Source organism: Herpailurus yagouaroundi, unplaced genomic scaffold (assembly GCF_014898765.1).
Source record: "Herpailurus yagouaroundi ecotype Mexico unplaced genomic scaffold, PumYag 28, whole genome shotgun sequence".
NCBI classification, from domain to species: Eukaryota; Metazoa; Chordata; class Mammalia; order Carnivora; family Felidae; genus Herpailurus; species Herpailurus yagouaroundi.
Window position 1 is genome coordinate 63,717,443 of NW_024412376.1, and position 24,383 is coordinate 63,741,825.

The 24,383-nt window shown below is 35.1% G+C and overlaps 1 protein-coding gene across 4 annotated transcripts in view; it reads right to left on the reverse strand.

Moving 5' to 3' along the window:
* AFG2A (AAA ATPase AFG2A) overlaps positions 1 to 24,383 on the reverse strand; it is a 362,532-nt gene that overhangs the window by 269,433 nt on the left and 68,716 nt on the right. For all 4 annotated transcript variants that reach the window (XM_040474516.1, XM_040474509.1, XM_040474525.1 and 1 more), the window contains exon 11: positions 15,741 to 15,950. In XM_040474516.1, coding sequence (XP_040330450.1) covers positions 15,741 to 15,950 — 210 coding nt within the window. The remainder of the gene's footprint in view (positions 1 to 15,740; positions 15,951 to 24,383) is intronic.

The following is a 24,383-nucleotide window of genomic DNA, read 5'->3' on the forward strand; positions in this document are numbered from 1 at the left end:
AGAGAATATAAAGACACATTACAAATAAACAAAAGAATCACTACTGGCTTCTCATTCAAAACAATATAAGCCAGGTGATATCAGAGCAAAAGTACTGCAAAAAAACAATTGTGAAGCTAGAATAGCATAGCCTTAAAAACTGCAGGCAATGGGTGGCTTGGTCGGTTAAGCGTCCGACTTCGGCTCAGGTCCGTGAGTTCGAGCCCCAGGTCGGGCTCTGTGCTGACAGCTCAGAGCCTGGAGCCTGTTTCAGATTCTGTGTCTCCCTCTCTCTCTGCCCCTCCCCTGTTCATGCTCTGTCTCTCTCTGTCTCAAAAATAAATAAATGTTAACAAAAAAAATTTTTTTTTAAAAAACTGCAGGCAAATAAAGGACTGTATCAGATAAACAAAAGCTGAAGGAAATTATCATCAGTAAATCTCCACTACAAGAAATGTCAAAGTTCTTAAACCAGAGGGGAATGTGTATCAAATACAAAGAAATGAAGAATGTTGGAAATGTGGCTATGTGGCTAAATATAAAATCCCCCTTTTCTCATTAATTTCTTGAAAAGACGATTGACCATCGTGGGGCACCTGGGTGGCTCAGTGGGTTAAATGTCTGACTCTTGATTTCGGCTCAGGTAACCATCTCAAAGTTCATGAGATCGAGCCCCACGTCAGGCTCTGTGCTGGCAGCATGGAGCCTGCTTGGGATTCTCTCTCCCTCTGACCCTCCCCTGGTTGTGCTGTCTCTCAAAATAAATAAATAAACATCTAAAAATAAAAGATAATTGACCATCTAAAGCAAAAGTAATAATATATTGTGGGGTTTATACACATGCAGAGATAAACTATAGAACAAATATAACACAAAGGAAAGTAAATTTTAAGAATCTTACTATATATATAAAGTAGCATAGTATAATTCCAAGGTAGACTATAAACTAAGTCTATATATAGACTATAAGACTATAAACCTAGAGCAAGTATTTTTCTTAAAGTAAAACAAAGAAGTTTAGCTATTAAGAAAATAGGGGAGGGGCGCCTGGGTGGCGCAGTCGGTTAAGCGTCCGACTTCAGCCAGGTCATGATCTCGCGGTCCGTGAGTTCGAGCCCCGCGTCAGGCTCTGGGCTGATGGCTCAGAGCCTGGAGCCTGTTTCCGATTCTGTGTCTCCCTCTCTCTCTGCCCCTCCCCCGTTCATGCTCTGTCTCGCTCTGTCCCAAAAATAAATAAACGTTGAAAAAAAAAATTTAAGAAAATAGGGGAGATAAGAGAGGATAACAGAATACATTTGACTAATCCAAAAGAAGACAGAAGGGACAATTGAACAAAAAATTATGGGTGTAAATATGCCTGATGAAAAAGGAGACAATCTTTAATACTGTTTTTGTATACTTACCTCCACAATGGGTGCTTCAAAAATACTGAAATATGGTAACAAACGAGTACATTAAAACATATGGGGATCAGGGTGGAATAGTCAAGGATAAGAATAAGAAAAGAATAGGAAGAGTATCTCAATGTTCAGGTGACCAAAACCAGCTGCCCCAAAGATACTGCCATTAGTCAGGTTCAGTTGAGTTATTTGATAGCATCAACACTGAAATCCTTAAGTAACAAGAGAGACAGTCCTATCTTTCTACCTGATTTTTTTTATTAATCGAGGATTATGCATGAGTAAATTTTATATAACATTAACAAAGTTAATTGGTTCCCTAAAAAACAAAACAAAAAAACCTCTCCTCTACTTATGTCTATTTTCCTCTTTAAAAATAATCTTTTCAAAATTATTTCAGAGTAATAGATCTAAAAAAATTAGTGTTTGAGGCTAATTAGAGGCAGATGTATTAAAAGCTTAAGTATGACATATTATAAAATATCATCTAACATATAAGGTATTTTTACTTCTATATCGCAGACTGAAATCCACCATAAACCAGGGAACACATAAACCATCTGTAAGCAAACACATTATTAAGAAAACTTGCTTGGGACAGTGCTTTTGATGACTAAATTTTATAATTGGTATACCGATTGTTTATACATTGATACTTAAACTGTCTCCAAGCAATCACGTTTACACAATGAAGTTGTTTCTAAGCTTATTTCCCCCAAAATAGAACATGATTCACGATTCTAATCTTAACACTGATGACTTAATTATCTTAATTTCTTAAATAATGCAGTCCCAAATAGATTTAACTTCAATGAAGATGATGAAATATTGGTTATGCTGAAGCAGAATGTTTTCACATTTTGAAGGACTTTAAAGAAACAGCAACAACTTAATACCAAATCATTTTATAAGCTTGTTTTTATACACAGGGTTAGACTATGTGATAGGACACAAAATTTACACTTACAGCCAGCAGAGAGGTAAATATACTTGAAGACATTTCTCAAGTATTGTGGAATTAAGAAAGACAACATATAAAGAGCCAGACAATAAATATTTTAGGCTCAGTGGGCTACATACGGCCTGTGTCACATTTTTCTTTTTCTTTTAACCTCTCATTAAAAATATAAAATTTATACTTAACTAAAGGGCTAGATTAAAACAAGCTGCTAGAGGGAGGGAGCCAAAACATAAGAGAGTCCTAAAAACTGAGAACAAACTGAGGGTTTATGGGGGGTGGGAGGGAGGGGTGGATGGGTGATGGGTATTAAGGGAGGCACCTGTTGGGATGAGCACTGGGTGTTGTATGGAAACCAATTTGACAATAAATTTCATAATAAAAAATAAAAAATAAAAATAAAAAAATAAAAATAAAACAAGCTGCAGGCTGGCTTTGCCCAAAGGCTGTGTAATTTGCTGACCTCTTATCTAGATTAATCTCACACACTTTGAAATAGTTCATTTCTGTCAACAAGACTCAAAGTCATCAAAAATATCAATGACATGATTGGTGAGTAAAAAACTTAAGACTCCAAAATTTTAGGAAAACTGATCAAAACATTAAGGGAAGGGCACCTGGGTGGCTCAGTTGGTTGAGCAACTGACTTTGCTCAGGTCATGATTTTGTGGTCTGTGGGTTTGGGCCCCACGTTGGGCTCTGTGCTGACAGCTCAGAGCCCCGGGCCTGCTTTGGATTCTGTGTCTCCCTCTCTCTCTCTCTCTCTCTGTCCATCACCCACTTGCACTCTGTATCTCTCTCTCTCTCTCTCAAAAATGAATAAACATTAAAAAAAATTTTTCAAAAAAATTAAGGGAAAAAACTGATACTTAAAAGAAGGCAATTTCAAAATACCTAGTAACGTTTAAGATGTTCATGCTCAATAACAATAACCTCTATGTATATATACACCAGAGAAACCCTTGTACATATACCCAAGGAGACATACACATGAATATTACAGAAGCACTTTTTGCAGCCAAAAAAAACCTCTAAACCTGAAATTCATTAATATAAAAATGGGTTAAACAGATAAAGTATAAACTTCCAGTTATAAAATAAATAAGTCATGGAGATAAAAAGCACAGCATAGGGAATAGTCGATATTATAATAATGTATGACAGATGGTAACTACACTTACGATGAGCAATGAGTAATGTATAGAATTGTTGAAACAATATGCTGTATACTTACCTGAAATTAGTATAACATTGCATGCCAATTTTTTTTTATTATTATTCTCACATTAGCTAACATACAGTATAGTCTTAGCTTCAGTAGTAGATTCCAGTGATTCATCACTTACATACAACATGCAGTGCTCATCCCAACAGGTGCTCTCCTCAATTCCCATCATCTATTTTCCCCACCCCCATCAACCCTGTTTGTTCTCTGTATTTAAGAGTCTCTTATTGCCACGTAGTACTCCATTGTGTATATAAACCACAATTTCTTTATCCATTCATCAGTTGATGGACATTTAGGCTCTTTCCATAATTTGGCTATTGTTGAGAGTGCTGCTATGAACATTGGGGTACAAGTGCCCCTATGCATCAGTACTCCTGTATCCCTTGGGTAAATTCCTAGCAGTGCTGCTGCTGGGTCATAGGGTAGGTCTATTTTTAATTTTTTGAGGAACCTCCATACTGTTTTCCAGAGTGGCTGCACCAATTTGCATTCCCACCAACAGTGCAAGAGGGTTCCTGTTTCTCCACATCCTCTCCAGCATCTATAGTCTCCTGATTTGTTCATTTTCGCCACTCTGACCAGTGTGAGATGGTATCTCAGTGTGGTTTTGATTTGTATTTCCCTGATGATGAGCGATGTTGAGCATCTTTTCCTGTGTCTGTTTGCCATCTGGATGTCTTCTTTGGAAAAGTGTATTTATGTCTTCTGCCCATTTCTTCAGTGGATTATTTGTTTTTTGGGTGTTGTGTTTGGTAAATTCTTTATAGATTTTGGATACTAACTCTTTATCGGATGTCATTTGCAAATATCTTCACCCATTCCATAGGTTCCCTTTTAGTTTTGTTGATGGTTTCCTTTGCTGTGCAGAAGCTTTTTACCTTGATGAAGTCCCAATAGTTTTTATTTCCCTTGCGTTCAAAGACATGTCAAGTAAGAAGTTGCTACAGCTGAGGTCAAAGAGGTTGCTGTTTTCTCCTGTAGGATTCTGATGGTTTCCTGTCTCACAATTAGGTCTTTCATCCCTTTTGAATTTATTTTTGTGTATTGTGTAAGAAAGAGGTCCAGTTTCACTCTTCTGCATGTTGCTGTCCAATTCTCTCAGCACCATTTGCTAAAGAGACCATCTTTCTTCTGTTAGATACTCTTTCCTGCTTTGTTGAAGATTAGTTGGTTCCATTGCATGCCAACTATACTTCAATTTAAAAAATGGGTAAATGAACTACAGTGTCCTCATAAAGTGGGACTATAAAAGTATAAATGAATGACAAAAATTTTTTTTTTTAAAGGTGGGGGGCGCCTGGGTGGCTCAGTCAGTTAGGCATCCGACTTCGGCTCAGGTCATGATCTCACAGCTTGTGAGTTCGAGACCCGCGTCAGGCTTTGTGCTTACAACTCAGAGCCTGGAGCCTGCTTCAGATTCTGTGTCTCCCTCTCTCTCTCTGACCCTCCCGCACTCATACTCTGTCTCTGTCTCTGTCTCTGTCTCTCTCTCAAGAATAAACATTTAAAAAAAGTTTTTTTTTTAAGTATAAATGAATGGCTAGACTAAGACACTTTGGAAGAAGGGAGACCAGCAAGGAAGCTGTTGTTATACAGCCAAAATGCACTACCTTATACATTTACAACCAAGAGTAAGAAAGTTCTTAATGTTTTGCCAAATTTGTAAAGGTCTTTTAACAGTTGTAATATTCTCCATTGATCATTTTTGCCTGGTTTCACCTCACACGATCATTTTTAGTCCTGCACTTCAGTGCAAAACAATGTCTGCCCTTTCATAACATACAAAGTCAAACAAATAAAGCAAGTGTTATTCATTTGCAATATGATAAATTATACTTTTACCCAAAGGAGACTGTAGACAAGGAGTTGAGAAAGTGAACAATAAAACAAGAACCAGGGCCCACTCAATAAAACAAACTTTATTTATTTTGGGGGGCAGATTTTTATTTTTTTATTTTAATAATTTATTGTCAAATTAGCAAACATACAGTGTATATACAGTGTAGTTTTGGCTTTGGAAGTAGATTCCCATGATTCATCACTTACATACAACAACTGGTGCTCATCCCAACAAGTCCCCTCCTCAATGCCCATCTCCCATCTTCCCCATCCCCCCCAATCCCTGACTGCCATCAATCCTCAGTTTGTTCTCTGTATTTAAGAGTCTCTTAGGCTTTGTCTCCCTTTCTGTTTTTATCTTATTATTCCTTCCCTTCCCCAATGGTCTTCTGTTAGATTTCTCAAATTCTACATATGAATGAAAACATATGATTTGAGACCTGTCTTTCTCTGACTTATTTCACTTAGCATAATACCCTCCAGTTCTATCCACATTGCTGCAAATGGCAAAGATTCCATTCTTCTTCATTGTCAAGTAGTACTCCATTGTGTATAAATACCACACCTTCTTAATCCATTTATCAGGTGTTGGACATTTGGGCTCTTTCCATTATTTGCCTATTGTTGACAGTGCTGCTATAAACACTGGGGTACATATGTGCCTGGTGTCACTGTTGTTTTTAATATAATGATTATCATGTCTGCATTATTGTTATTGTTCTTACAGCAACTCTCCATAAAAGTCAAGGGCATGAAATAAGATAGTCATCCAGTGAAGACGTATCTTTAAATTCAGGTAATATATACACTGCATATATGCTGCTTTCTAATTATCTGGTTTAACTGAAGGAAAGCAGCTAGAGAATCTGAAAAAAATGATTAATGTTTTCCACAGATTATGGTTCTAAAAAGGATGACCTGAACTTCAGGTTTGAAAAGTATAAGATTATGATCTCTAAGAATACAGTATCAATATCCAGCTACTGATAATGGAAAGATTAATGTTTTAAATATCTGATGTACAGGCAAACAGACTTGATATTATGTTGAAAATGTGAACATACCGCATTTGACCTCAATCAGTAAAGGGGCATTACCCTACTACATAGAGGTAAGCTACAGGAAACCTATGAATAAGAAACAATGTGTGTTTTTTTCTACAAAACAAAAGAGGAAAAAACAACAACCAGATTTGAAAGTATAACCTAAGAATTTGTACTGTAAAGAAAATGAGTTGGAATAATTCAAGCATTATAAAGTCATAGCAGTAATAAAAATGACTTCTGAGGGCCCCTACAGAACATAAGATTTTGCATAGAATAACACACTGATGAATCATACCTAGATAACTGGCCTGTAAAATGCAACCCAGTAGCTTCACTGATATGTCACATAGGTCTAGAATTCTATAAAGTTTGAGCTTAAAGCTCAAACTGCCAAAAATTACTATATTCTGGTACAAAGAGCTGCAAAAGATTAAATTCCGTTTCAAAGACATATACATTTTGTTCTTACAGAAAACTTAAGGAATCATAAGCTATGATGCTATACATTTTTTTCCATTTGAAGCCAAATATATATCCATATCTTAAAATCAGAAGAAAGTAGCAACTACTGTTAACTGATTTCATGAAATCTTGCTAAATGCTTGATATGTATTATCCCCCAATGCTTACAGGAGTCCTCTGAGGTAAATACTCTTTATTAGTAGAACTCTACAGAAAAAAATATATAAAGTTTAAGTAATCTGCACAGTTACACAGCTTAATAAACAGCAGAACTGGTGTACAAGTCTCTTAACAATTACACCTGACAATTAGAGAAAATGCCCTAAAAGTTTAGCAACCAACAAGAACAAAGGATAAGCCACAGATTGGAATATAAGCATTGTGAGAACTACTCAGAATGTTGTTAGTGGAAGGGCTTTAAGAGTCATTTAGTCTAACTTACCTCACTGAAAACCAGAGGAAAACAAAGCACAAAGAAGGATATGTCAAAAGCCCTAGAAAAAGTTAAATGGCAGAAATGATAACAAAAATGCAGGATTTTGGTTCCCAGACCATTCTTTCTAAAAACTATAATGTCCTCTATTTTCTCCAAGCCCTTTTATTTATTTTTTTAAATATTTATTTATTTATTTTTGAGAGAGAGAGAGAGAGAGAGAGAGAGAGAGAGAGAGAGAGACCACAAGTGGGGGAGAGACAAAGAGAGAGAGAGGGAGACACAGAATCTGAAGCAAGCTCCAGGTTCCAAACTATCAGCTCAAGAGCCCGAGAAGAGGAAGGAAGAGAAGAAAACACCCCCTCCAGTTCCAAAGAAGCCAGCTAAATCCAAGCCGGCAGTGAGCCACGACAAGACCTCTGATGTCGGGGACAAGCAGCATCAGGAGGCCCGCAAGAGACTCCTGGCAAGCCAAGCGGGCAGCTTCCGTGTGGCAGAACTCAGCCACAGAGAGTGCGGACAGCATCAAGATTTACAGCCCAGACCTGACTCTGAGACCAGGAACCGGGAAGCAAATAATTTTAAGTCATTAAAAACAACAACAACAACAACACACACACACACACAAACTAACCACGAACCGTGAAATCATAACCTGAGCTGAAGTCAGATGCTCAACCGACTGAGCCACCCAGGTGCCCCTCCAAGCCCTTTTAAAAATAAAACATTTTTAAAAAAGGAAATATGCCCTTAAGATTTTACGTGGTACCAGCAATTCAGATTCAAAGGTATCTGTGAGAGCAGAACAAGCAGCAAGTGCAAAGTGTTAATTCTCAATAAATAGCTGCTAACATGGGTTATTTGAAAATAAGAATTTTATTGATACCCATTATAAACAAGAGAACATTTACATCAACATGTAAGGGTTAGAGATGTATAGCATGGTCTATGAGTCCCACATTTGCTCATAAGTTTTTTTGTAACTCTTTAAAATACATAATACATAAATGCATAGAACAGATGGGGTTGACGGGACTAGATACGGTAATTTCTTTTCCAATTTTACTTACCAAATAACTGTGCTTTGTTAGTGCTGCCACATTTCACCTGCCTAGACAATATGCTTCACTCACAAGGGTGATCAAGAAAAACTACCAAAAATAAAAAAGTACCATAAATAGTCTTATTTTGGAGTAGTGTTATTTTTCATGTTTCCATGATTAAGATTTCAAGTGCTCAAGTTTACTAAACAAACATAACATACATATAAAGATATTTGTCCAGCTATGCTATTAATCCAGTGAAAACTAAATCTGACTTATCTTTTACTGTTTCATGATTTTATACCATATCAAGTCACAAACTCGAATATAATATTTATACTTCATGCTCTTGCAATTTTGCCTCTTTAATCAGTACTGGGTTTTTTACAGTCTTCCCAAGGGCTTTTTAAATGTGTCTGACACTTGCCTGTTGCTTTTGGCTATTACAATTCAAACCAAGCTTTTATAAGTTCTAAAATGTCTAGGGAAGGCAAGTTAACCTAAGTGTTAACTATGGTTAAATGTTATGGAATATGCTCATAAAAACCCAAACTCACATGAGATAGAATTACATATATGTAATAAGAGTAAAGGATCTTGAAAATTAATAAAAAGTACAGCATCAGCACATACAGAAGGCCATTTCGGGAAAGCACTTCAAAGGGTTTGAAAACAGGCATCAAGTACTAGGCAAGAAATGCCTTGGGCAAGTAAAAACCCTAAAAAGGGAGAGGGGCTAGCAGACAAGGGAACAGAATTCAAGCTGTTCCTCTCAAAAAAATATAACACAAACCTTCCCCACAATTTATTCATTCAGGAAACAAAAATGACACATTTCAGAATTTACACAGTGGCACCATGCTGACTACAATTCAGCTGGCTATAACGTGTGAATGTATATACATGCCCACAAAAACCCTTTATATGACTGCTGACCACTCTAGTCATTCTCCATCTCTTTTACTAAACACAGAATTGCAAACACTGGCTCTCACCTTGCATGCTTTCATCTCTGGAAATGACCTTTCTCTTGAGTTACAAACCCATATTTACAAAGGCCTTTTGGACATATGTGCCATATTGTTCTAGCGGCATTTCAAAGTCCACATGGCTAAATCCCAGTCTGGTATCTGCTCTCCCACCTCTAATCTGCTTCTCTTCCTCATTGCTAACTTTTTGAAGCTAGGATACTTCCATCTGTTAGTCACTTAAAGTAAAAATTTTAACCACCTTTGACTTCTCTCTTTCTTTCTCATTTCCCACATATGATTAATCATCAAGATTCTAAATATTACCCATTTCATTATATCACATGTTTAGTCAAATGTCTCTTTCACTAAATTATGAGTTGACAGACAGCAAAGAGCCCATCTACTGCATCTTTGTTTATATCTGTACATGTACAGAAACACAGAACACAGACCACACAGAATTATAATCATCTGAATTATACCACTTAATAATCTGAATTACACAACTATGTGTGTAAAACATTTACAAATAATTTTTAAAATATTATAGACACAAAATTGTAATATTTCAACTTCAATTAAATTTCATTCAAAAGAGAATTAAAAGGAGGAAAACATGACTAATTTCTCTCAGCCGGAATCCATGAATAAAAAATTAAACCAACCCAATAATAAAATTTTCTATTATGAAGTAAACTTCTTAGAAGTCTGAGAGTACTCTTCTTTTTTTTAAATCTAAGTCTTCTTAGATTCAAAATGCTAAAAGTTTTGTTATTATAGTTCATATTATTGTAATTTTTTGCTTTTAGCCAAATGTTATACAATATTTTCGCATCGAGGCATCTTCTTTTACATAGCGGTTTTATTGACTGATATAAGCCCAAAATTTATTAAGATTCAGTTTAACATATGATGCTTCAACTTTAACATGTCAGCTTAGTGTACAAATAATGCCATATTTAAGTAAATCCAATCTAACTTCTACATAATTTTGCGATACTGACAATAGCACATTATTCTGTTTGTCCTAACACTTGATTACTATTAGTCACTCCCTAATAGCCATTCAAACAGTGATAAAATTAAGTATATATCTTTATTTAATAATGATGCAAATAACTGCCAATTTAAGCATATGGGGCATATAAGAACACTACTTGGACAAAAGCTGAGGGAATTATTAAAGTTAAAAAAAAAAAAAACCTAAAGGAAATTAAATAGAATCTCAAAAGGTATCAGAATCTAGATGAGCCCAAATAAACCTACAGAAGGAGAATAAAGAGTTAGAGTCCAAAAGGCATGAATCTGGACATGGCTCCTGGTGAGACTCTAAATTAGAAGCTATATCTAAGGTGAAAGAAAAAATAACCCAAACACTCAAAGAAAGTATTCTTTATAATGTTGGGGTGTGGGTCTGGGGCCAGAACCAACATACTCCTTTATAGGCTTCAACTGAGAAATGCAGTGAAATAGGCAAGCTCAGGGAAGTCCCAAACCCAGATTCCCCAGCCAATTTCCTCTCAGGGCTTTATTTTCCCAGGAACTTTCCATTATCACTATGAACAGGGGGATGACGAATAGGAAAGAAGGTCTCCCCCAAAGCCCTTACCCTAGGACCTGACAACCTCCCCCATGATTTTTCTCCTTCCATATATTCCACTCTTTCTCTATAATGCAGTACACAGAACTATAAGCCAGTCTTTTTAACTTCAGTTATATTCATTAAATGTCTGTAATGTGTCTGTGATTCTGACCATAAAACTCTTTATTTAATTAATAGACCTTTTCTGGTAAAGTTTAGGATTTACAGAACAATTAAGATAGTACTGAGTTCCTACATACACCACCCCATAATCCCCCACTGCACACTTAGTTTCCCTTATTATTAATATCATATAATAGTACAGTACATTTGTTATAACCAGTTAATAATAATATATCAATAATAGTTCACTAAAGTCCATAGTTTATTCAGATTTCCTTAGTTTTTATCTAATGTCCTGTTTCTGCTCTAGGATCTCATCCAGAAAACCACCATAACATTATACTTAGCTATCATGTCTCCTCGGGCTCCTCTTTGCTGTGAGTTTCCCAGACTTTCCTTACTTTTAATGGCCTTGACAGTTTCAGGAGTACTGATCAGATATTTTATAGAACATCTTTCAATTTGGTTCTGCCTGTTTTTCTCAGACACAGATTATGAGTGTTTGGGAGAAAGACCACAGAAATAAAGTGCCATTCTTGTCACACTATCAACATGACTAATCACCTGGCTGAGGTAGCATTTGTCAGGGGTCTCCACTATGAAGTAGCTCTTCCCTACCCCCTTTTCTATATTGAACCCTTTAATATAGAAGTCATAAGTATCTATAGTCCACACATAAGGAATTGAGTTGTTATGCCCTCCAAAGTTTCTTCACTTACTTCTTAATATCCTAATCCTCTCAAAGAGCGTATACAGATAAAACAAACAGAACTGAGACCAAGAGAACTTATTTAAGGCTACAGAACTAAAAAGTGCAAGGGTTAGAAATCAAACAAAACTGAGTCCTAGCTTAGTGCTCTTTTCATTGTAATACAATTTCAAGAGCACAAATTATATAGTAATATGTAAATTTCAAACTCCACATTATTCAACCACTAGTCTCCTTCCATATACTTCTTTTATTTTTTCTTTTTCTAAGTATGCTCCATGCCTAATGTGGGGCTCAAACTCACGATCCTAAAATTAAGAGTCACATGCTCTATCAACTTCTATTTTATTCATCAGGTTCCTGTTTCTCTGGCAGTGATTACTCTTTCTTATTAATTTAACTAACTTCTACTCTAAAGCCATGTTATTTTTCTCAGTTTTCTTTGTCCTGCAGAAACAAATTTTTTTGAACTATGTCCCAGAAACATCTTTACACTTCTGTGAACCTACCCTATAGAAACTGCCTGAACTACCTCTGCCAGTAACATGATGTAATTAATGAAAAAAGCACTAGACGCTAAATTAAAAAAAAAAAAAAAAGTAAAATGGAAGGTTGTATAATATGATGGGTCAGAGCTTAGACTCTGCAGTCAGAAAGTCCTCTGATCAAATTTCAGTACCATCACTACAACTCTGACCTTGGAAAAGGCATTTCACTTTCTTAAACATTATTATACTTATTTGTAATCCTGGAAACTAATCTTAAAGCATTCAGTATATAAAAGAGGTGTATCTATGCAGTCTTCCACACAGTATCTGCAAAAGAGAAACTCTATGATTTCTAAACCAGCCCACATAATTTAAAAGTAAAAGCTGAAAGATAAACTTGGAACTTACCAAACTGATTATTTTGTACCTTTGATAATAGAACAGTAGGGGATCAAGCTACATAAAAAATAGTTAAGTACTTTGAATTGTGCATGCTTTAAATAAAATACAGAGTGTCCTGAAAATGAGATGTATTTTGTACAATTCCTCCCTGAGACAAGTATCAGAAGAAAATTTCCCCAAAAAAGTCAAGCCTACACTAAGCTCATTATATTCTTATACTGACCAATAACAGCTAATAAAGGACTTGCTGAAAATCCCTGTCAGAGGCCTAACCACCCTTCTTCCAGGATCAGTAACAGTTCTTCATAAACTAAAGCAGCCCAACTACACAAGGGCAATTAATCTATTACAGCACTCCAGACAAAACCAAAAGGGAAGCAGAGAGGAAATTTCAACTGGAAAATATTTTGATATAATTGACCCAGATGACAAACTAAACTTAAGCACATGTCAAGTGCTACAGTCTACACAAGAACACATACAGATGCCAAAGGATATTAAGAGTTCACACCAGCCAAGGTGAAGTCTCAACTATGAGTAGAGTTTACATCTTCAATCACTGTTTAGAAAAGATACACAGGGGAAGCTAAAGGGTTCTTTCATAAACTCAGAGAAAGAAATGTTTAAAGTCTTTAAAATCTTTATTTTGGGAATTAAAGGTAATTACAATTATAAAAAAAATGTTAGGGAGTTTCTCCTTCAATATATGTAAGATACCCGTATTTTCCAATTGGCTAGAAAATTTCATTGTCTATCTACATTTTTCTGATCACTTTCAAAATGTGTAAGACTTGTTATTCCAAAAGCTCAAATTTAATTTTGACACTTAGATCCCTTGGAAAAAAAATATATATGTTGTGACCAAAAGCCAACTTTCTTCATAGAAAAGTAAAACTAGAAAGAATAGAATATAAATTCCCAACTTCTTTGACTTCATTTCTGCATACATAAGCTATATGATATAGGTACTTTAAACTCTTCTCACAAGCAATAATCAGACCAAGATGAAAAGACCAATGAAAATGCCAAGAAAAACAAATAATTTTTTCATGTGCCCAACTTTTTCTTTTGGAAACTTTTAATAAACATGTAGGAAAACTTAAAAAATAGTAAAATGAACATTCATTGTTCATTAAATATATTCTCCACCCAGATTCAAAAACTGAATAATACTGCCAAATTATACTAAATTGTATATTGAATAAAAATCCATGGTAGGGGCGCTTAGGTGGCTCAGCTGAGTGTCTGACTCTTGATTTTGGCTCAGGTCATGATCTCTGTGCTGGGCATAGAGCCTGCTTAAAATTTTCTCTCTCCCTCTCCCTCTGCCCCTCCCCCACTCATGCACACACTTTCTCACACACACAAAAAAAGTTAAATAAAAATTAGTAAGTAGGATATATAATTATATCTAAGCAAGTATGAACTCAGTTGAATAAGAAAATTTCTTAACATCACTTATCATTTGTGTGTGTGACCTGAAAGAAAAATGAACATGAGTTTAATGAAAAAAACTCAAATAAGTTAACATATTCATGGTTATTTTACATGAACAGTGTCCAAGACAAACCTTTCAAAGAATCTTTTTATCATTTTCTCACAATGAAAAAAAGGTAAAAGTAAAACTGTCTAAAGTCATGAAAGTTTTCATACTTAAAAACAGTAATATATGTATTTCGAAGTAATTCTACGATAGGCCAGAGAGCAGTCCTGGTAACATCTGGAAAAGTTCTCTTAGATCACATGAGATATTAGTTTGTAGGAAAATACATGTGTTCCTTTTTGAGATTCAAGTGTAAATAACTGTGAGTGAAGGCCTCATCAAATAAGTTTCAGATATCTAGTAGACATAAAAAATTCAAAGATTACGAATATACAGTTGTGAAATACACAACAAGGTAGGCACAGAAAAATGCAGATGACAGTAAAACAAGTAGGAAATGCCAGTAAAATGGCCATGTTCATTACCATGAGATAAGAGGACCGGGACCAAAGAGAAATCAAGAGGTCTCTGAAATTTCAAAATCACTCATTATTCCAACATTTAAACCTGCAAACTTTAAAACTGTAGTTTGGATTCAGTATCACTGATGAGAGTGAAAATTGTTCCCTCCCCGTATCTTCAGTATCCAATATCTTCCACAAAAAGACAATCAAAACTATGCAAATAGTACTGATTGTACACACACTGATTCTTAAAAAGCAAAGAACCTAAATATATCTAAACATTTCCAAAAAAATTTTAGGTAAAAAACTCTCTATTCTGAAATAAATTTTATGCTCTGAAACTGCCAAGGAGTTTAATGTTCTAAGATAGGAAACATATTTTGTTATGAAAAAAAATCCCTGGTACTATCAAAACGGAGCCTTTTATCAGGTGCTTCTTACGAAATGAATTTGATATTTAACAGACTGAAGTACATACTTTTGTGATAAAGTCCATTCTACTAAAGAATTTTAGGTTTTATGTATGTATATTTCGTAACTGGATATATGATATTATATAAAAGTTAATAACAAAATTATATCCAGCCCTAAAGTAAATGTAAAACTACATGTCAAGTAAGATTATCTATCCCAAGTAATAGGGTAGAGCAATGAACAGATAATGTATGTGTGTATTTCAGAAAATAAACATTGTACAATTATTCCCAGACTGGAAAAGCATTTTTAAGGAATTTAGTTTTACCATTTAAAGTATCTGAATTCTTTGAAAATTCTACATATACAAATACTATATTTATAATTAAGTCCTGGTTAAGCAAAAGAGATTAACGCAATTAAAAAATGTAGAACTTAAACAAGACTGGTTTCTATTACACATAGATATAATAGATACTGATAATAACAAAACTAAAGTTGTCTTCTATTGTCCACCATGTTTTGCTGATTACATGCACTAATTTAGTTAGAGCTCATCTCCCTGTATTATATTACCATCAACTTCAAAAACAAAACAAAACAAAAAAATCAACTCCTTAAGATGTCTTTTCATATTTTTCTAAGGACAAGAATCAGAGGATTGGTGTTAGTGGGGCTGGAAAAGAAAGTAGCAATCTAAAAATTTAACACCTTACCTTTATAGCTAGGAAATTCAGGCCACTCTCATTGGCTAAAGCCTTTGCAATCATTGTTTTAGAGCATCCAGGTGGCCCATACAGAAGAACTCCTTTAGGTGGTTGAATACCCATTCGAATGAAAGACTCTGGATGTTTCAAAGGCCATTCCACAGCCTGTTTCAATTTTAGTTTGATATTTTCCAGTCCTCCTATATCTGACCAGGATACCTGCAAAACAGAGCATTTTCTAAATGTAAGTTCTGTGAAGACAAAGGACCAAATAAATAAATAAAGCAATAAAAAGTGCAAGAAGAGGAATATAATCATTTAAGAATCTAGAAAGAAGATCCTTTAAAAATTCTATCAAGAAGTAAATCAGAGTACATAAAATGAGCTGCATATTATAAAAGTACTAAAGAAAAAATGTTTCTGCTTGTATACATAATTATTTAAATGACTGAACATACTGTTAAATCTATCTTCTATTTAAATGACTTTAAAAATTAGGTTTGGGGGGCGCCTGGGTGGCGCAGTCGGTTAAGCGTCCGACTTCAGCCAGGTCACGATCTCGTGGTCCGGGAGTTCGAGCCCCGCGTCGGGCTCTGGGCTGATGGCTCAGAGCCTGGAGCCTGTTTCCGATTCTGTGTCTCCCTCTCTCTATGCCCCTCCCCTGTTCATGCTCTGTCTCTCTCTGTCCCAAAAATAAATAAACGTTGAAAAAAAAAATTTTTTTTAAATAAATAAATAAAAATAAAAATAAAAATTAGGTTTGGGGCACCTGGGTGGCTCAGTCTATTAAGCGTCTGATTCTTAGTTTCAGCTCAGGTCATGATCAGGTCACTCAGGTTTGTGAGTTCAAGCCCTGCATCAGGCTCTCTGCTGTCAACACAGAGCCCGCTTTGGGCCCTTTGTCCCCCTCTCTCTTTGCCCCTCCCCTGCTTACACTCTCTCTGTTTCTCTCTGAATAAACTTAAAAAAAAAAAAAAGCAACAACAAACAAACAAACAAACAAAACCAAAAACTCTGCTAGCTTCTGGAACCTCCTATTAAAAAAAAAAAAAAAATTAGGTTTCATCTGACTGAAAATGGTTTGAATTAGTGACCCAAGGTCTCATCTATATATCTTTTTAGCAAATTTATTTGCTTTATTTATTACTTCCAAAAATATTTCTGAAGGTCCTTTAGGAACATAAGGTTTTTTTCTGTCTTTGATTCATGAATGAAGTATCTTCAAAGTTTTGTTCCTTTTTCTCAACAAAGAAACACCCTTCCCAAAATAAGACAATTCTTTACATATTATTTACTTAATAAATACCCATTAAGAACCATATATCAGATAATATACACAGGAAATAGAAGAAGAAGACATGAATACAAACTTTAAAGAACTTAAAAACTACTAGTAATGTGTACATAAATAATCATGGTACAATGGAAGGGATGCTAAGCACAGTAACAAAGAGAAAAAGCTTTTGGGAGTTCCCAGGAAAAAAAAGATTACTTCCAGCTGGAAGGCACATCTGAAAGCCAACGTCTAAAGCACAGATGAAATCTGGAAATATGAAAACAGGGATATGGTCAGGTAGAAGCCAAAAATTATGAAAAGCTCAGATGACAATAAGAAGGAATAAGAGAAAAATAAAAAATGGAAAGTTAGTTGAAACTATATAGTGGGGGACACTGAAGACTAGATGATGGAGTTCAAGAACCTCTTTCCTCATAACAAGAAGTCTTCGAAGATTTTAACCTGAAAAGTGCTATGGTCTAAACTGTGCTTCAGGAAGACTTCTCTGACAAGATTCATGTAGAGAAAAGAGAGAATGCAGGGAGATCAATTAAGGACCTATCCTAAACATTCTTAACAAAAAAAACAATTTTAAACTAGGATAGCCACATGCAGAAGATAAAGACACACCAGAGTGATACTGAAGTTCCACGCTGACGATGTTGAAGGTAGAGTAAAAAAGAGGGATAATTTAATGCTAAAGATTTCAAGATGAGTTAACAGAATACAAATGAAAAATAATTTTTAGGAGGGAAAATATATGATAGATTTTTATTTCTAGATATTATAAAGAGTTGAGACACAGGACAGGCCATTCAAGAGCCAAAAAGGGAGCAGATGGAATGAAAGCATCTCAAATGGTGCTCTGGAAAGAGGTTAGGACTGGAATTTTAGATTTCAGAGAGATGTACATAAAAACAATAGAAACCATGAGATCAATTAAAATTGCCAATCATGAGGAGATGTGCGTGAAAGGCAGATTGCTCGGCATCACCTACATTTATGAGGCAAGAGGAAAAGAAACAAGAAAAAGTCAGAAAATGAATCCAAAAAAGAAAAGGTTTTGTTTGTTAATATCAGAAAAGGTTACTTTTTCTTAATGAACTTGCATGGATCTGGGAGAAAGGGGACTTTGTTTTTGTTAATGATTTTTGCCCACAGAACTAGGAGAATGCTATATTATCCACCACAATCCTGAGGTCAGATTTAATTATTCTTTTCTAAATTTCTTTCTTGGGATTTATCTTACAAAGTAAGATTACTGGATTAAAAGGCATGAACATTTTTAGGTCTCTTGATGCATAACATCAGTTTGCTATCTCAACCACTTTATCCATTTTAGTGGCATAAGGGATACATGTATAAGTTTCTCTGAAGCATTATCAACCTTTGGTTTTATTTTGTATTTTTTTTTCTGATTTCACCAATTAATAAAATTAAAATTAAACTTGAGATCAATGCACATAAGCTTACAGACCTAAAAACATCCAGCTATCATCAGGGGTCAAAGTGACTGTTTACAACAGAAAGTGACTGTTATTGTTAAAACCAGGCCTGCCTAGGAAAAAGTGCAGCAGAGTTATCACACCCTGAGGGGTAGAAATAAACATGGGAAGAGAGTTTTAAGGAAGGTAGTCAACAACTATCAAAAACTAAATAGGTCAGAAAGTAGAAAGTATTAAAGAAGCAGTGGTCAGTAGATTTAGCAACAAGTTTACTAAATTGAGTGGTTTATTTAGATCAGTAGTTTTAGTTTTTATGCCCTTTAGCAGTGGAATATACATAACATACAACACAAATACACATATGCATGCACATGCATGCATACATAGACAGTATGTATACGTTATATATGATGCACAAAAGCTATATTTATAATAACTACCAGAAATGTAAAAGTCAGAGAAGCAACTCCTTAATCTAGTAAAAATTAAAATGACAGTGTATTATTATTATGATCCTATGTGATGCCCATTCAAGTTGTTACTATGCATTTATTATAACTATACAATGAGAAGAGCTCACTGTGAACATGTTCCATGAGGAGCAGATGTTTACTTATCTTAGAGCATGTTTGAGTTTATACTTAGAAAAATGTAGCATTATAACAGAATAACTTAAGCTAATTTAAGTAAGTACAAATATACAGATTAAAAATTTTCTTAAAGGTTAATGCAGAACTTTATCTTTCCTAACCAACGACATTAAAAAAAATGCCTGTAAATGCCTAGGGAGGACATTTTTCTCAAATTTGTATTAAACTAAATAACCTGGCAATGCAACCTGATAACCTTCAGCATGATAAAATTTGGTTTTCAGTACATTTGCGTGTTTAGTTTTTAATCAGTCTTTTAAAGATTCTTGAAAAGAGTTTTTTAAAAACTTAATATCAGATATTAAGTACTTTCATGAACCATGCATGGAAATAACCAACATAAACACAAAGAAATCCATGTGGTAAAAGATGATCTCTTTAGTTAAGGACCAAGGATACTAGCAAACATTGCCAGCTGGACCAGGAGTTGGAGAGGGCTTGTTCCTCAAGAGAAATTAAGGTGCTTTTACTGGAAAACTGAGGGTTCTTTGGCATGGAAGAGGCCAAAACAGTGATGCCACTGCACAGACCTAGCCGACCATACTGAGGAGTTGGTCCACGGCCCTGAGGCTGTAAGAAGCAGAAGAAAAGTCAAAGAATCCTGTCCCTTACCTCCCTCCTGAGATAGAGCTCTGGCATCATCAGTTGTCCTTTCTCTAATCCTGCCTTGATTGTATTCTTCACTATATTCTTTCTTCAGCCTACAAATATTTCGTTTCTTCCTATCCTTCAAAATAACTTGGATATTGTTTCTACCTAATGTTCTATCACCTTCTTTTTCACCAGTAAACTTTCTGAAAGATATTATGCCTCTACCCCTACTGCATTTATATTTCCTACTTTGTATTTTAGTTAAGCATTTATCTTGCCAAGCAGTGGTAGGAAAAGAGGGTAAAAGGATAAAGATAAAAAGTTAAGACTGGTGGGAAAACAAGAAGTTCAGGGAGTTACATCAGAAGGTCTGTAGCCTCTCAGGAAAACATGAGGCAAGGTCATCTACAGAAATATCAATTAATCTAACAAATACTGACCAAATGCCTATGTCACAATATGCTCGTTGCTGGGGACAAAATAGTTCCTGTCCATACAGAGTCTTTGACCTGATGGAATACTTTTCAAGGGGCATATTTCCATAATTAGGCAATTACTATACAGCATGTTACATGCTATAGTCACAGACTTTAAATGAATGCCCCCCCCCCCGAAAAAAAAAAAAACTTTTAGAAGTGCTATATGAGGTGGGATCTGATGAACACACTGGAGCTAGGCAGCTGAACCAGCTGAAAATAGCAGTAGATGCCATGGGAGGAGAGAGACAAAAAAAAGCATCATACATCGCAGGAACTAAAAGTAATTCAGTATGGCCAGAATTTAGAGATTCAGGAAAGGAGTAGAAACAAAGGTCAGCAACATAGGAAGCTATCAGACCTTGAAGACTTACAAGGCATCAAGAAGTTTAAACTTTATCCTGAGAGATATGGAGAACAACTTAATCAGGAAAATGACATGATCAGATTTCTGGAGGACAACTGCGGTTACAAGTGCATGTGTGCACTTGGAGGGGGGAGGGTAGAGGAGGGGCTTGTACAGTAATTCAGATAAAAGATGGTGATTATCTGCACTAAGGTAGTAGCAGTGGGGCTATAGAGAGGGGGAAAAAGATTAAAGCTTTATTAAACCATAATAACTATATTAAGGCAAATCAAAGCATCTTGAAAAATAATTAGATTTGGAGAGGGGTGGTAAAAAAGAAAATGGAATCAAGGGTAACATCCATGATTGAAACTTGAGCAAATGAGTAACTGAAAGTTCTACTGAAAGGGAAAAAGGAACATGTTTGGAAATTAAGGAATTAGTTTCCAATTATTATACTGTGGTTGGAATTTATAAGTGAAATAAATTCAATAAACTAAGAAACGTCCTCTATGTGCTGAACTTGTTTTAGGAACTGTAAGAACACAAAGATGAGTCAGAAAATGTCCTCAAAATATTGTACTCTAGAAAGGGAAGTAAGTATCTTAAAAGACACAGTCTTTGTCTAAAGATATAAAAGAGCTGAGGGGCGCCTTGGTGGCTCAGTCAGTTAAGCATCTGACTCCTGATTTTGGTTCAGGTCATGATGTATTTGCGAGATTGAGCTCCACATTGAACTCTGTACTGACAGAACGGAGACTGCTTGGGATTCTCTCCCTTTCTCTGCTCGTCCTCTGCTTGTGCTCGCTCGCTCTCTCTCTGTCTCTCAAAATAAATAAATAACTTAAAAAATAAAAAGACATAAAATAGCTGCCTTCACAGCAAGTAATACAAAAACTACTGAAAAAAATACAAAATAGTTTTATAGTTCTCAAATATATGAGATGGTGAGGACAGACATTTGGAAATTGTGCATATACGTAAGATTTATGTCAAGGTGTTAGAATGTGAAAATAATAGCAGATGGGTGAAAAAGAAAAGCAAAATAAATGGATTTTAAAAAGCACTATTATGGTCAATCACACAGAAAATTAGCTACAGCTAAGTCTAAAGCAGTTTCCTACTTTCCCTTACCAACTAGATACAAGGTGAGCTGGGAACAATGAAGCTGGATACCTTTCCATATCACTGTCATCCATTCAAAAAATGACTAAGTGCCTACTCCATACTCAGTCCTATACCAGGTGCTGGTTTACAAAATCCCGGCTCTCAGGGTTAAACCATGTAAGTAAGAGATTAAAAACAAAATTACTCCAGGGGTGCCTGGATGGCCCAGTCAGTTAAGCACTGGCTCAGGTTACAATCTCAGGGTTTGTGAGTTTGAGCTTCATGCAGGGTTCCACACTGACTGTTTGGGATTGCTCTCTCTGCCATTCCCCCACTCGCACGTGTGCACAAGTGCATTCTCTCTCAAAATAAATAACTTTAAAAAATTAATTAATTAATTAATTTTAAAAGTTAAAATCACTTCAATTACTGCGTGGGAAATGAACTTGGGGGGGAAATAATAAAAAAATAAAAATAACAATGTAAAAATTATGTTTTACCAACACCTAAAAGTAACCAATGTTAATGGTACCTTCAAGGTTTTCAAGTGTGTGTGTGTGTGTGTGTGTGTGTGTGTGTGTGTCTTCACTGAGATCATAATGTATTCACAATTTTATATTCTACTTTTTTTTTAAACTTCATACATTTTTTGATGTTATAATCTTCCAGTTACTGTATGACTTTGGGCAACTTAACTTGATCTCTCTAAACTTTCTCATCTAGAATACAGGGGATAATAAAACCTATGCTCTCAGTTTTATTGTGAGAATTAAACAGTATATTTATATTAATTGCACTTTGCCTGGCACACTGTAACTATTTAATAAATACTAGGTATTAGTTTATTTAAATGTTTAAAAGATGATTACAATGAACAGTTATATTTTGCAGGACTAGTGACAAAAGATAAAAACCAATTAGGCAATTACATTTGTAGTTTCATGAGTAATATTTAATTACCATAACTTTTCTATTCTTTTCCTTTGTGTCTGATAATTACATTTCTTAAACTAAAGGTAAACAAGTTTTGCATTTCAATTTAGCACCTAAATGATGAGTCTTTCTATAGCTAAGATACCAATTAAAAAATGAATACAAATCAGCTTAAAGAGTTACTATTGCACAGAAGAATCTTAAAGCACAGAAAGTCATGGGAAAAGTCAGTCTGTCAAAAAAGAATAAATACCAGCATGAAATCATAAAATCCTAAAACTAGAGCAGGAATTCAAAAACTAGCTGGTTCACTATCCCACCTTCAGACAGTATTTCATCTTTCAAGTCCTCTCATCTTTCAACAAATACTATTTTACGCTCTTTAAAAAAATAAAAAAATTCTATAACTCTCTTTTTAATAAGTTACACTATATCATAACTGCCAGAAAATTATTCCTACAATCTAACCTAAGTCACTCCTGATAATAGCTGGGTCCTTTCTTTCTTACTCGGTCCTAATGAAAACAGTGAACAGCTGCTCATATATGGCTTTATAACTTTTTAACTTATTTTTATAATAATAAAGTTAGAAGTAAAGGAACAGCTGTCAAACAAGTACAGACAGGGCAGTGAGATAAATTTCCCAAGGGTGATGCCCTCCACAAACTATCTTACAATACTTTCTGGACAAACATCCACCCAACAATATGCAAACCAAAACCAAAACCAAAACACCCCTCAACCTGCATACCAACAGAAGCCAAAAGACCTGATGATTGCATGTAAGAAAAACCAAACACAAAAACAAACAAACAAACAAAAAACAACTTACGGACAATTTCCAAGAGCACAAAGTAAAAACTAATGAACTGAACTGCAGATATTGGCAAAAATACTATGAAAGAGGAATTCAATAACCCCAGAGGGACAGTGTCTTTACACATCTGTGAGGCAAGGTGCTTGTGTTTGTTACATACCAAGTTTTACACTGCCAGGTACAAAATGTTCTTTTGAAAGTGTTATTTTTACAGAAAATATTGTGACAAAGAGTACTTTTCATTTGTTCTTTCCTGCTAACATGTCCCAATAGAGGGACAAGAAGCCAGGAGTAGCAAGTGGGTTGGCACCTTTTCAAAATTCTCTGTGGGGTAAAACAGTAGCTTTTGAACAATTCAAATATGTAAAATACATTTATTTTGTTTAGAAATCATACACATACCAAATTACTAAAAGTAACTAATAATGCAGAAGGAAAGAAGTTAAGAAAACCCAATCTCCAAGATTCAAAAGAACTATCCATACAATTCCAGATGCTTCTTTAATGGAGGCAAAGCAAAATTAGGAAGCAGTAAATATTCAAAATGAATTCTTAAGTGTAAGTGAAAAAAAAGGGAAAGCCATTAGCTTTATATAGTAAAAGAGAAAAAATATTTTCCCCTATGCTTTAAAAACACACTCTGAATTTTTTTTAAAAAACAAGTCAAAGTTTCAGTTGTACAATAGTGCCATAAACTATCTACAGTCTGTCTGTCTCTCTCTCTTTCTCTCTCCCCCAAATCCATTAAAATAAAAACTTCAGGTAAAATACAACAACAAAAAAGACAACTAAATGAGGACTCTGAAAAGTAAAGAAAAGTAGATGAACTGTGAGTCAAGTAAATACAGAGAAGTATTCTGTACAGGGTGCTAAGAGGGCCAAGTATTCTAAATATTTTTTCCTTCTCTTTTTCTCTCTTCCACTCCCGTTTTTTTCCCCCTCTTCCTGTCACTTTCATGTTGCATAAGCAACCTTAGTTGAAAACATCTAACAATTTCACAAGTAAGAGTA